A 14732-nucleotide genomic window follows, 5' to 3' on the forward strand; every position below is an offset into this window, starting at 1 on the left:
CTTCAGTGAGTTTTTATATCCCAAAAGTGATTACAATCCCTCAACTGTGGTAAGCAGACTTGAAACAAATTTTGAAAGTCTTCTTTACAAATTTTATTTTATTTCAAGAATAATTTCTGTGACCATTTGATTCCCTCTGGGAACTGGAGAGTTACTGCCCCCATCACTTTTGCTTTTCCTTTAACTGCACTTGTTTCCCACGCTCAGTAAACTACTTGCCCCAGATATTTAAAATTCAAATATTCTCATTTCTACACAGGTCTGATTACAACAACTTCAAGGAAATTGGATCGAGAACAGCAGGCAGAACATTTTCTGGAGGTAAGCACACAGAGAGAACTAGTGTTCATTAAATCTGACTTTCACTAAACCTCTTTAACCTTCAACATGAACTGAAACTTGAATACATTTGAGCAGTGGCTTTCAAAAGTGAAGATCTCTTGGGCTCATTGTTCTGAACTGGAGATTTCTGGTGTGTTCCCCATTCTTCTGTGTGCTGAGCAAGAGTGGCAGAGCCGACTGCCTGTCACCGAAAACAGGAAGATTTATCAACATCTCTGCCTTTGACTTAAGGCCCCGTTGTCAAAAATCGAAAAAGAAGGTTCAGGAACAGAGCCCTATAAGCCACTGCTAGCGTCAGATTTAAAAAGAGAAAGTGCAAGTGTTACAGATAAAGTGAAGTACATCATTTGTGAAGAAGTGCGCTGCTTTACTCATCATTTCTTTTCCTGTGCAGACGGTTGAGGAGGAGAAGGCTGCTAGTTGATTCACTGCTCAAGATGGCTGTTTCTGAAACCATAAAATGTACTCCTATAACTCATTAAGACAGAAACAGCAGCCATATAAACTATAAGAGCATTATTTCTGGATGGAAAAAAAAAAAAAGGGAGAGAGAAGAACTCATGGGATGAGAAAATAGATAGGAAAGCGCTTCGGGGAACATTCCTTCCATACATATCGAGGCTCTGTTTTGAAAGCTTGAAGTCTGGGCAGTATGTATGGTATTGTGATTTAAGTGAGGCAGACTGATAGGGAACAGATGATAATGCAAAGAACTTTAGGTTTTGTTAGAGTTTTATAATGCACCCATGCTTCTAAAGTGATCTGTCCTTAAGAACCACTTACTGGAATCCACAGCTCCTCCTGACAAGCCCACAGGCACTCCCCTTAAATCTTATGATAGAATCATTGATCTCAGAGGGAATTATCTTTTGATGTTCTCCTTTAACTCAGTCCCTCAATAATGACTTATTAAAAGAATCCTGGACTAGTTGTTGGAGCACCTGAATCCTAAAGCTGCTCTGTCATGATTAACTTGAAGTTTTGAATGATGCTGTTTAAGTGCTCTGGGCCTCAGTTTCCCCTACTGTGAAATGTGGCAAATAATTACCACTCCAGATACCCCAAAGGATCACTATTAGGATCAAACAGTGTATTTTATATCAAAGGATCTTTTTTTTAATTCATTACCCATAAAAGATCATTATTGTTATCATACAGCACTATAATAATCCTTTTAAAACGTGGCTATCATCTCATAAAGATGAAAGATTCAAAGCTGCCAAAAAATAATTATTATAATTTTTTTTTCAAAATCATGCTAATGGGCTGCAGTATCTACCTGGTCCAGAATTATAATATGTCTGCCAGAATAATAGCACCTTATATTATATTTATGTGCTCCTTCCCTTTCCAGAAGAGAGCCTGGGACCCATTACCTCCCAGCAGGAAGAAAGAAGGGTGTCTCATTAGCTGGGGAGTCTGATGAGATCACCTACTGCCTGTCCTTTGCAAGGTGGTCTTATAGGGGGCATGTGGTACAGAGTGTGACTGTCACAGAGTTTATCTATAGTGGGGGAAAGTGACAAGAGTACATTCCAGGATTTCCAAAAGAATCCTTGGTGGCTACGCCCTATTTTCAAACACACCTTAATGCTGACCAAACATTTTCATACTTCATCCTAACCCAAACTAAGATCTACAATGTCATTTCTCAGTACCTGACATAATCTCCCTAGGGATTTAGTGTGGTAAACAATTATCAACCTCATGAAGTTACTGGGAGATTAAAATGTGTTTTTGGTTTGTTTGTTTGTCTCAGTTTGTATTTTAAATTTATGTATATATGTAAAGCATCCAGGCCAGTATTTGGCACTAAGTAGATGCTCAACAAAGTGTAGTTATAATGAGTATGGTTTTACTTACTATTTCATGATGTCACAACTCCAGAGCCCTCCTGAAGATTCCACTTCATTTCTACACTCCAGTCAACTGAGGAGACCTGGGTCAGCAACCATAGGACTCAGTCTGTGTGCCAGGGACTGCACTATGTGCTGGGGACACACAGTGAATGGGGGGATGGGCTGCATACAACAAATGAGTAAACACTGTAACGTCAGATATAAGAGATATAAGTTCTGTGAGGCCATTAAAAGAAGATTCTATGAGAGTACGTGAAAGTAGGGGGTCGTAGGCAACTTCCAGGATTCTTAAGGAGGTGGCACTAAAGCTAAGACATGCTGCCAAGATCAGCGTGCTCAAGAAGCAGACTAAGGCCATTGTGATTACAAGTTAATTGCAGAGGGTAGGTGGTGGTGAGTGATAGGACATCAAGTTGGGAAACACAGGCAAGCTGTGGTATGGACTCTGATTTTGTTTTCTTGAGTTCTGTGGAAAGCCACTGGGAAATTTAGCAGAGAGTGACATGATGCTATTCTCATTGTGGAAAAAAAAAAAAATCATGGGCTACTCTTCTGGGCAGAGGTGGGCTGGGGCAGGGCATAAGAGGCATTGGGAAAGACTATGTTGGAAGCTTCTGGAGGGATCCAGCCTGGATTGCAGGTGAGAGACAATGGTGGTTTAGACAAGGTTGAATTATTGTCCAATAAAATCCCTTAATTGTTCTCTAATCCAAATCCTTTCAGGATTCTTGGTAACAAGAGCAAATTGGTTTTTCTTGTGTTTTCAGAGATTTTAAAAACTGTAGGTCATCTGAATCATGCCAACTTTCTCTTGAGCACACACTGTTGCCCTGCCCACTTTCAGGAGGCCTGGTCTCATGTGTTCCTTTATTTAGTGAAATCCTGCTTATGGCTTTCAAAAACCAGTTGAATCTCAATCTCTCAATCACTCAATCTCTCTCTCTCTCTCTCTCTCTCTCTTTCTCGGACACTCATGCTCTCTCACTCTCTAAATTATACAATTCTTGGCCACTTTGGTTTATTTGTTGTTTCCTATGTGCCACTGATGGGACTGTTTGAATGACATGCATTTCTTTTTTTTTTTTTTTCCTGAATGGATCATGGAAGAAGTATTGCTTTACTTTAGCCCTACAAAGAAGTGAGCAGAATGATAATAGCCCTGAGAGTGTAAGATAGAGTTGTATACAAATTTTTGTAACTGCTGATACATTTTGTGAGTTGTAAGAGCTGGGTGTGGGTAATTAACCTCCTGGAGAGTCTTTAATTGCCAAGATAACCTTATGCTCCTATTAAACTCATATTAACCTTCTGGCTCTATTTCCTCTCTCTCTCTACCCCAATGAAATAAAATCAACTCTTCTTGAAAAGATCCATTTAGAAGCCGACCTGCAGGTACATTTCTGAGTAGGTAAGCAGGAAGGAAAGCATTAATGATTTGTTTGTAGTTTCATATCCTCATGAGAGAAGGAACTTGAATTGTATACAGCTGGTGCTCTGCCTGTACATTGATTTAAGATATTTAGCTTGACAGTATTTGTTTGGGCTTTCAGAATTTTTGAGCCTATAAAGCATTTGCCAAGGAGCTCTGGTGGCACAGTGGTTAAGCGCTCAGCTGCTAACTTAAAAGTTGGTGGTTCGAATTCACTAGCCACTCTGCAGGAGAAAGATGAGGCAGTTTGCGTCCATAAAGATTGTTGTCGTTATGTGCCCTCGAGTCGGACCCGACTCATAGCGACCCCTCCTTGGGTTTCCGAGGCAGTATCACTAAGGAAGTAGATTGCCCCATCTTCCTTCCAAGGAGTGGCTGCTTCTGAGGAGTGGCTGGTGGGTTTGAACCACCAGCCTTCTGGTTAGCAGTCAAGTGCCTTAGGCACTGTGCTACCAGAGCTCCCCATAAAGATTACAACCTTGGAAAGCCTATGGGGCAGTTCTACTCTGTCCGATAGGGTCACTCTGAGTCAAAATCGACTTGACAGCAACAGATTTTTGAGCATTTCCCTTAACTCTGTGACTCTGAAAGGAATGTTGTCATTATCAGAATTCAAAGAACTTGCTAAAGAAACAGGAACAGAAAAGAACTATATGCAAATTAATGAGAACAGCTTATATTGTTTGGTGAATTTTAAGTGTTGACTCTTTCTTGCCTTAGAAGTTTGTCATGTGAAAATACTGACCTGATCCTCTCTCTCTACCATAAAATGCAAAAATATGAAATAATTCTTAGCTTAGTCAAAGTCATGTACATTCCCTGATGGCCAGTAATGGTTGCAGTAGAAGATGTAGGCTAATTCTAGCAAGCAGATGCAGAGAGTTGATAATGGATGCATAAACTAAAGAGTAAATAAACTTTTTCTCTTGGCAGTTGTAACTTTAGCCCTGATTACCTTATTATCATAAAAAGCAGCTATGAAATAAGGGAATGAATTCACTAATTATTTCTTTTGTTATGATCATTTGTATAGATTGTTTTCTCACCTACCAGGTTTAAATCCCTTTGAGGCATGAAACTTGATTTATCAAGGTAGTTCATAGAACTAGTGTAGGGAAAGCATGGGTGTTACATTCAGGCAGCCCTGAGATTATATTTTCGTTCTGCTAACAAAACTAATACAGGCTGGTTAACCTTCTGGACCCTCTTCCCTTCATTTGTAAAATGAGCATACCAATTCCTACCATTGTTGTTGTTGTTGTTATGTGCTGTCGAGTCAGACCCGACTCATAGCGACCCCTCCTTGGGTTTCCGAGGCAGTATCACTACGGAAGTAGATTGCCTCATAGTGTTGGTATAAAGAGTCAATGAAATGACAGGGTGAAAGTGCTCAGGACTCTCTTAGATACTGAGTGTTCTATGAATGGTGGTTGTTGTTGGTGGTTGTCAGCACAGACTTTTATTCATTTCTGTAGTTACAGCATCTAATTCAGTGCCTGGGAAACAGGGAGCACTCAGTGAATGTGTGAAGGAATGATTGTGTTAACCAGTACCAGTTGCCATCAAGTTGACTCCAATTAATGGTGAGTCCATGTTGTGTCAGAGTAGCACACTGCTCCATAAGGTTTTCAGATGATCTTTGAGAATTAGATCATCAGGCCTTTCTTCTGAGGTGTTTTCAGGTGGAATTGAACATCCACCCATTCGGTTAGCAGCTGAGTATATTAAGGGTTTGTACCACCCAGAGACTCTATGCCCCCTACAGGATGCTGTTGTTATGCATAGATACGTGTCTTTTTTGACCAGGAACTCCACTGAGAAAGGGATTACGACAGGAAGATCTGGATAGGGTGGGAGAAAAATGTAGAACAAAACTCAAAATACTAAAAAACGACCAGGCTTACTGGAAGGATGAATGGAAACATAAAACACAGAGAGGAAGCAGGAAGAGTGCTGTTACATTGTGAAGACTGCAATCAATATCAGAACACAAAACGTATAGGAATTGTAGAATGGAAAACCCATCTCACTGCCAGCAAGTCGATTCCAACTCAAAGCGACCCCCACTGGGTTTCTGAGGTAGTAAATCTTTATGGAAGTAGATTGCCCTGTCTTCTTCTATGAAGTGGCTGGTGGGTTTGAACCTCTAGTCTTCTGGTTAACAGTCAGATGCCTTAGGCATTGTACCACCAGAGCTCCTTTACAGTAAATGTAGAAAATATTTTTTTTAAAAAAATTAATTTTATTGTGCTTTGGGCGCAAATGAAAATAAATAAATAAACACTCTGCCATCAAAATTCAATTCCGACTCAAAGCAACCCCTCCTTGGGTTTCCAAGGAGGTAACTCTGTGGAAGTAGATTGCACAGTCTTCCTTCTGAGGAGTGGCTGGTGGGTTTGAACTGCCAGCCTTTTGGTTAGCAGTCCAGTGCCATAGGCACTATGCCACCAGAGCTCCTTTGTGTACAAATATACAAAGCAAATTTGTTTTACATTCAACTGTTTATTCACATTTTATTTCATGCCTCATTACCATCCCCGACCATAGCAAACTCTCCTCCCTTCCTGTCCCTGTGACTATCTCCTCCCTGTGCCCTTCTTAACTATGCATTCCTGTCACTCCAGCTTTCCCTCTATGTGAATGCTGTCTCTCTGGTGCCCCATGGCCAATTGCTCTAAGGGGTTCATCTCCCTAGAGCAGGTGGGTGCATCAGCCTAGGGTACATGTTCTGTATGTAGTTCTTCCTACTGTTAGTCTAAGAGCCGATCCAAGAGTCAGTTTCTAGACCTGAAGGATAACCTGCGGCCATAGCCTCGGTGGTTCCACCAGACTTTATGCAACCCGTAATTCTGGTCATTTTTGTGTTTTTGAATTTTGTTCCACAAAAAATATTTTTAAAATATTTTGAAAAAGGAACTTTCATTTCACCTCTAAATGAAATCATGGAAGAGGACATTTTAGCACATGAGAGAGAGCATGGGCTTGGAGACTGAAAGAAGGCTCTGCCTCCTTCCATCTGTATGACCTTTGCCACATTAAATTAACTCTGCTATTCCATTTCCTCATCTGTAAAATGGGGGTAATAACACCTACCTCATCATTTTTATGAGAAATAAGTCACTTGTCTCCTCCTTCTTTCCCCTCCCCTCCCTCTTTCCCCTTGTCCTCAACAAATACATGTCAGTTTCCTTTCTTTTCCTGTATGGCTCCAGTAGTTTGAATAGCTTATAACAGTTCAATTATTCTTAAAAGATATATCTACTTAAATAATCCTATAGTCCTGGCTTAATTATGTGTGAATTTTTATCTCGTGGGCTGAAAGAGTATTATTTTGCTTCCCTTTTGATCTTGAAATGCTTTTCTGTTCAGGGCTGGATGGTTTTGATAAAAGTCTCCCAGAGAGAACAGAGAGAGTATTTTATTTGCAAATCAAAAAAGATGACAAGGCCCAGTAACCAACATAAAGACAGGAGATGAGAAATTATGCTATGTGTGTATTTGTATAACTTGAAGTAGCCCAGAGAATGCACTAGGATTTTACAGTGAAGTCAATATAAATAACAAAACACATTGCAGAGGAATATATGCTAGATCTATGGGGATGTAAATTATTTAGTATTTGTCCCCTTAACATACTCATCCATCCTCCTCTGTAGAACTCATGTGACTCTTTTCTCTTCCTGTCTAAAATTCCCATCCCTTTTCAGTTTTATTTTTCTGAGGGAAAAAATACTGTTCTTCATAAGTTTTTATAACATTTCCTCTTGCCTTAGGATGTAAATTGATTTCTTCCATGAGTGCACATCCTTAGTGGCTTCTTTGGTAAGTATCAGCTTTTGAAATGATGATCATTTCTGGTGGAAAAGACCCACGGGCCCATTTCAATCTATTAAACAGCCCCTATTTTCATAACTGAACTCCAAGAAAGATGGAAGTTTCTCTTGTTAGTTTCCCTTGTTAGTCTTCTCTTTCTACCTCCCTCAAAGAACTTTGCAGGAAGTAGCAATAGGACCTCAAAAAAGAGAGAGTGTCTGTGCATAAAAACAACTCCTTGTAGCAGGCATAGAGTCCTTTGATGGTGCAGATGGTTGGCTACTAACAGAAAGGTTGGAAGTTGGAGTCCACCCAGAGGCACTTCAGCAGAAAGACCTGGTGATCTACTTCCAAAAAATCATCCATGGAAAACTCTATGGAGCACTGTCTGACTCTGACACACATGGGGTGGCGTGAGTCAGAGCCGACTCAAAGGCAAATGGTTTGGTAGCAGCTATCAGCTGATATAGGAGAGATTATCAAGACTTCTGTTTTACAGAACTCCCAGGAGAGGGCCACACTCACAGTTATGCCCAATAAGTGCCTTATGACATGGTTGCTGATCTCCTTCCATGCCTCCTTGTCCACACCACCCCTTCTCAGGCCTTAGTTGTTTACACTCTTATTGCCTCAACTCTATTAAAATGAACGGGTACTCTGTTTTCCTGTTTTGTTTTGTTTTTCTTCCTTTCCTAAAAGATTTACTAGATGCCTACCTGGTCTGGCACACTGTGTTGGCACCAAGGTTCTGTCACTGACATTAGTTTGCGTTTCCCACTGGGTGTTTTTTTCTTTGACTCTCAAGCTAAGGTGTATTAGTACTAAAATCTCCTGATTCTATGTAGAGAGTTACTTTGGTTAGCTGCTGTCTTCGATTCAAGGGGCTATTTTTCATTTATATCATCCAAACTGCTTTTCTCCTGGTTTTATAGATAGGGAATAAAAAAATGAGACCTAGAAAAAGAAAGCACTAGATCGAAGGTCATGCAGCTGCTTTGTGATAGAACATCCAGAAGGGGTCTTTTTCTCTTTATGCAATTGATAGGGCCATAAATATCTGTCAGCACATTGAAATGTGGCCACTTGAATCACGTCCTCCCACTCCTATTTTGTAATCACAGATTTATCCAAGTGTCAGGTCAGATATGTTCAGAATCTTCTAGAACATATCTGTAAAAAGGAGGCTTTCTCTTACTCTTTGGTTTTCCATTCACCACCCCTCAGCCGCTCCTTATTATTCTGCCACAATCAGCCCACACCCCAAGATGCTGTCCATGGTCTTGCTGGAGGTACCAGCATGGACTCCAAAGGAGGGGTGATTGTAGAGAGGACAGACTCTGTTTACTAGCCTGTCCCTGTGCTTCCTTCTCACACCACCACCTCACAAGGCCATACACATGCATCAGAGTGTACTAAGGGATTGGAGGCACTATAAGCAATTACAGTGTAGAAAGATAAAAGCTCCATCTATGCATGATTATTTCCGTGCTCCATACTCCCAGAGAACAGTGTCCCCAGTTTAAAATTCTTCACAGATGAGTCCCTCATGGGCACATACTGTTGCTAACTACTTCCTTCCCCTCAAGTCCCTGCCTTTCTCAGTACCTCCTTCCTCCTGTCTCCTCAGTGCAGGTTTCCAGCCCATCATTTCTGGAAATCCTGGCCCTTCACCCACGGAAATTGTTCTTGCCCAAGAATAACTCTGTCCCCAGAAGCAGATTTTTCTACATTGATGTCATTCTTAAGTCTTAAATAATGTCTCAAGAGGGTATCACCAGGCTAGTAGAGTAGATGTTGGCACTCTAAGTCCAGCTGAAGAAGGAGTACTGCCGGTGGTAGCTGTGAGTCAGAATGGACTCAACAGCAGTGGGCTTGATTTTGGTTTTAGGCTTATTGGTGGGGGTCCAAACAATTAATGCACTTGGCTGCTATCTGAAAGGTTGGCGATTTGAGTGTACCCAGAAGGGTCTTGGAAGAAAAAATTCAGCCACTGAAAACCCTATGGAGCACAGTTCCTTTCTGACACATATGGTGTCAACATTAGTCAGAGTCAACTCAACGGCACGTAATTTACTAGTTACTCATGGTGCTCGTGGTGGTGGTGGTATGTGTGTGTAGGGATGTTAGCAAGTGTTGCTTTTCTAAATTTTTCAGAATACTCCAAGTTGAGGTAGCTCTTTTCTTTCTCTTTAATTCTTGTAAAAAAAAAAATATATATAGCATAAAAGTTGTTATTATAACCAACACCAGACATTTTTTATATCTTCCCAGCTGCATGAATTGTAGATTTAACCACTTTATTTTCCCAATTTACCAGAGCGTAAATATTGAATCAAGCCCACATAAACAGGTTTTTCAAAGCAAATATTAATTCTCAAAGACAGTACATCGAAAGCAGGGATTGCAAGCAGCTCACAGGGTTAGGAGAGTAGCTCAGAGGAACTGTGTGTGTGTGTGTGTGTGTGTTTGTGTACAGAAGGGAATATGTATAGTGAGCCTCACATGCTCCTTCTAAAAAGGTCATTCAGTTTTCAGCTCAGCCAGGTGGGAAGTATGGGAGCAGGCTGGCCCAGTGTCATCAGAAAGTCATTTTTTCTAAGAAAATTGGAATTGTGTTTATTTTGCCAAAACTTCCTATATTAAATATTGATAACTTCATCTTTTAAAATACTATATAAGCCACTGAAATATTCAGATTATGGTATTGGCAAAGAATATTGACTGGCCAGTGGACTGCCAAAAGAATGAACAAGTCAGTCTTAAAAGAAATACAATCATAGTGCTCCTTTGAAGTGAGGATGGCAAGACTTCAGTGCTTTTAGTTTGGACACATGATTAGGAAAGACCAGTTACTACAAAAGGACATCATCATGTTTGATAAAGTAGTGAGTCAGAGAAAATTAAGGAAACCCTCAATGAGATGGATTGATGCAATAGCTACAACAATGGGCTCAACCATACCACCAATCATGGAGATGGTACAGGAACAGGCAATATTTTATTCTATTATACTGTGAGTTGCCATGAGTTGGAGCTGACCTGACAGCAACAAAAACAACAGAAAGGACCCCTAGTTGCGCAGTATTTACATACTCTGATGCTAACCAAAGGGTTGGGATTTGAACCCACCACCCGCTCCACAGGAGAAAGATGTTGCAGTCTGCTTTCATAAAGATCTGCAGACTTGAAAACCCTATGGGGTAGTTCTACTCTGTCCTGTAGGGTCGCTATGAATTGGAATTGACTCAGTGGCACACAGCAACATCAAGCCAACGAACAGTAAATACGAGTTCCTGTTTTGCAACCTTTGATATAACAAATGATTTCTTTTCTTATCTACCTCATAACTTGTAATTGTCTCGCAATTAAGTACTTCAGATACTGTATATAATAATAATTTCTTGTCTTCTCTTCATCCCAAATCTTTTCAAAATTTTCCCCTTTGGACATGTAAAAGGTAAGAAATGAGCCTAAGCCTGATCCTTGAGGGATCCTGTTGAGGTCAGAAATGATGATGTGTGAGGATCTGGTTATGTAACCAGTTGAGGTTGCTTTGCTTTGGGTCTTTAGTTGATTACATAGAGTTGTGTGGGCATCATTTCTTCTCTGTCTCACATCCCCAGCATTTCTTCACTTCTTAACTTTGCTTGTCCACATACTCAGTTAGCCTCCAAGTTAATAATCTGCAGGCAAACACTTATATACTCCAGGAGAGCTGTGTGGAATGAATACTTGATTTCCATAAATAATCACCTCCAGTTTATCTGTTTATAAAAGGTTGTGTTTATTTTCTTTCCCCTTACATTTGAACAAAAACTCTCACTCCCATGGAGTCGGATCCAACTCATAGCAACCCCTCCTTTGGTTTCCGAGGCAATATAACTACATTCTGGTGGCATAGTGCCTACGGCATTTGACTGCTAACCAGAAGACCAGTGGTTCAAACCGACCAGCCACTCCTTGGAAGGAAGGTTGGACAATCTACTTCAGAGAGTCAAGGAGGGGTCACTATGAGTCAGGTGGGACTCCAGGGCAGTGCGTTGCATTGCATTGCCTTACATTTGAACACTAATTTGTAGAGCTACGGTAAAGGAAACCTGTTCCTTTGGACATTGGGGATGTCTTTCCATGCAGTAGCTCAGCCTGGAAATGAAAATAAGCCAGTTTTGCCACTCTGCTCACCCTGGGCTGCCCAGGTAGACAGTTGCTCCTACCAGGTCACACTTGTCCTTGAGGTTCTCATGCTGAAGGGGCTGAAGCTCTGCTTTTTGTTTTTGCTAGTGAATGGTTTCCTAATATGGTGCTGTGCTGCTTCCTTCGGGCCTTCTAGGGCAAGCAGCTGTCACATCCCTGAGAGCTGACGGGGTCCTGGGATGACAGGAGGAGTGAGACACTGGGGGAACCTCCTATCCTGCAGGTCTGGTATCACACAAATGGCACATCCCTTCTCAGACAAATTCAGACTTCCCTGCATGGCCCTGAGCAATTATGAGAACTCTCTGCTGTGATTCACACATCCCAGATGCTCACACTAGCTTCTCCTCAGTAATGCGTTGTTGTTGCTGAGTGCCTTGAACTTATAGCAACCCCATGTAACAGAGTAAAACTGCACTGTAGAATTTTCTTGACTATAATCTTTATGAAAACAAATCACCAGATCTTTCTCCCTCACAGTGGCTGGTGGGTTTGAACTGTCAGTCTTGGTGTTAGCAGCCAAGCACTTAACCATTGCGCCTCCAGGGCTCCTCTCCATAGTGCAGAGATGAACCTCTGCCCTTTGCTTCCACAGCTCCTTCTCCCTCTTTCCATTGTGTTGCTTTCCTAGTTTATTTTGGGCATCACACTGTCGGAGCGACAGAATGACCTGTCCAAACTAATTTCATTTGGGCCCTTCAGAAGCCACCAAAGCCCATGCTCAGCAGCAGATGTGTGTGACCCAGTTGAATGCTTTGTCTGTCTGTGGGAAAATAAAAAATATAATAGCAGCAGGTTTAGAACATGAGATTCCAATTCAAGTGCTTCTGTTAATAAAGGGGAAATACTGCTTTGGCTTGCTTCCTGCCTGTAACAGACAGCTTTGTTTAAATGAGCTGTTGTTACAGAACCTTTCAAGTGACTTGCTTTTGTGGAAGATCAGGGGCTACCAGCCTCATCTATTTTGTGGCAAGACTGGTTTTAGTGAGGTGTTGACAGTGATGCTGAACACTCTAATGAAAATAAGTCAGGAGGGATGTGAATGTCAGAGCCAAAGGAAAATAGGCTGGTATATTGGGGCAAACACCATCAGTTCCTTCAAAAATAAAGAAAACCTACAATAAATGTGGTTATTTCTGTTTGGGGGATGTAGCAAAATATATATCTTATACAATTATTCAATTTAAATTGGGAAGAAGTAAAACCTTTGTTATAATGTTCTAATTGTAATGGTCCTTTTAAAATGTATATCAAACTAATTTTGTACCATACTGTAGAGTGTGAATGTTGTTAACTGCCATCAAGTCGGCCTCAACTTACGGCAACCCCAGGCACAATGGGATCGGACCATTGTGATCCATAGGCATTTTCCTTGGATGATTTTCAGAAATAGATCACCAGGCCTTTCTTCCTAATCTGCCTTATTCTGGAAGTGCCACCAAAGACTGTTCAGAATCATAGCAACACTGAAGCTGCTAATGGGTAGTGGTTGTGCTTGAGTTGCCTTGGCTGGAAACAAAACCCAGGTCTCCCAGATGGAAGGCAAGAATTCTACCACTGAACCCTCAATGCCCCACAGTGTTCACAGGGATGGTTAGAAGTACAGGATTTGGAGCAGATGGACAGACCTGGCTACTCACTACTGTGTGACCTTGAGCCCAATTACTTAACCTATCTTAAGCCACAGGTTCCTCACCTGTAAAATTGGAACAGTAATAGTACCTCCTTCATAGGATTTTATAAGGACTGGCATTTTACACATGCATTGAATGTATAAATTTAATGCATGTTTAATACGTATTACCTAAGAAGTATTCCTTGAGATTTCTTACGCGTCCTTACTATGGCAGAATTCAGAACAATTAGTACATTATGTAGGAGCCCTGGTAGGCTAGTGCTTAAGGCACTTGACTGCTAACCAAAAGGCTGGTGGTTCAAACCTACCAGCCACTCCTTGGAACGAAGGTTGGGCAATCTATTTCCATAGTGATACAGCCTCGGAAACCCAAGAAGGGGTCGCTGTGAGTCAGGACCGACTCGACGGCACGTAACAACAACAACAGTGTATTATGTAATGCATTATATTTATATTTTGGCTCATAGCTGCTGAGTATACTCATGTGCCTAGTACATTTTTAAAAGATGCTGATAAATGTTAAAATTAGATGTGGGTCTGAGTTCACTCTTCATATATATTTTTCTCTTATATAATTGAAATAAAATCTACTTTTAGATACTACTTTCAAATAAAAGGGAAAAAATGAAATGTTTAAAAATTGTATACCTCCAGGACCTAAAACAATGCCTGGCACACAATAGGCACTCAAGGAATGTTGCTTGAACTTAAAGTTTAGGGCTCCCAGTAATTTACAAATAGAATAATTCAAACTTCCCAGGGTACAGTGATCTTCACTGCCCAGAGTCCACAGAAAGTAGATGGAGCATGCAGAGGATACGCCTAAGTGAGAGTCTCTGGGCTCCTGTGAGACCAGCTGGCATGCTGTATGGGAAAGGCTCCATCCTCCTGCATCCCAGACAGTACAGAGGGCATCCACCAACCCTAGCTCATGTATAAGCCTGAAAGCAGTCCCCAAATTACATTTACCTACCTAAATCTATCATCCCCTGGTGATCATAAATAATACAGTTTAAAAGGAAAATTTTTCATGAGGTGCCTGGTAATAATTTCTGGCATGCCACAATACATTTTTAAAGATGCTGATAAATCTTAAAATCAGATACTGGTCTAAGCTCAGTGCTAATATATACTTTTCTCTTATGTAATTGAAATGAAATCTGCTTTTAAAATACTGCTTTCAAATAAAAAGGGAAACGCAATATTTTAGAAATTGTGTAAGTAGTAACAGCTCTCTTTTATTTATTTATTTATTTATTTTTATTGTGATTTGGGTGATTTACAGAGCAAATTCACTTTCGATACAGCAGTTCACATATACTTTGTCTCATGTCATTGACCACAGTTTACCACAATGCAACAGCTCCCTTCCCACTTCCTCCCCATAGTTACCTCTTCCCAGTGTCCATCCCTCCATACACTCCTGCCCCCTGAGGTGTCTCCCTGTGCATAAGCAACC

The 14732-nt window shown here is 40.9% G+C and overlaps 1 protein-coding gene across 1 annotated transcript in view; it reads left to right on the forward strand.

The window, feature by feature from the left end:
- FAT3 (FAT atypical cadherin 3) overlaps positions 1-14732 on the forward strand; it is a 722716-nt gene that overhangs the window by 450334 nt on the left and 257650 nt on the right. Inside the window, exon 3 of the mRNA XM_042780568.1 lies at positions 260-321. Within this exon, the coding sequence (XP_042636502.1) occupies positions 260-321 (62 nt within the window). The remainder of the gene's footprint in view (positions 1-259; positions 322-14732) is intronic.

Source organism: Orycteropus afer, unplaced genomic scaffold (assembly GCF_000298275.1).
Source record: "Orycteropus afer afer isolate SDZICR_OR568_19922 unplaced genomic scaffold, OryAfe1.0 scaffold00047, whole genome shotgun sequence".
Classification (NCBI taxonomy): domain Eukaryota; kingdom Metazoa; phylum Chordata; class Mammalia; order Tubulidentata; family Orycteropodidae; genus Orycteropus; species Orycteropus afer.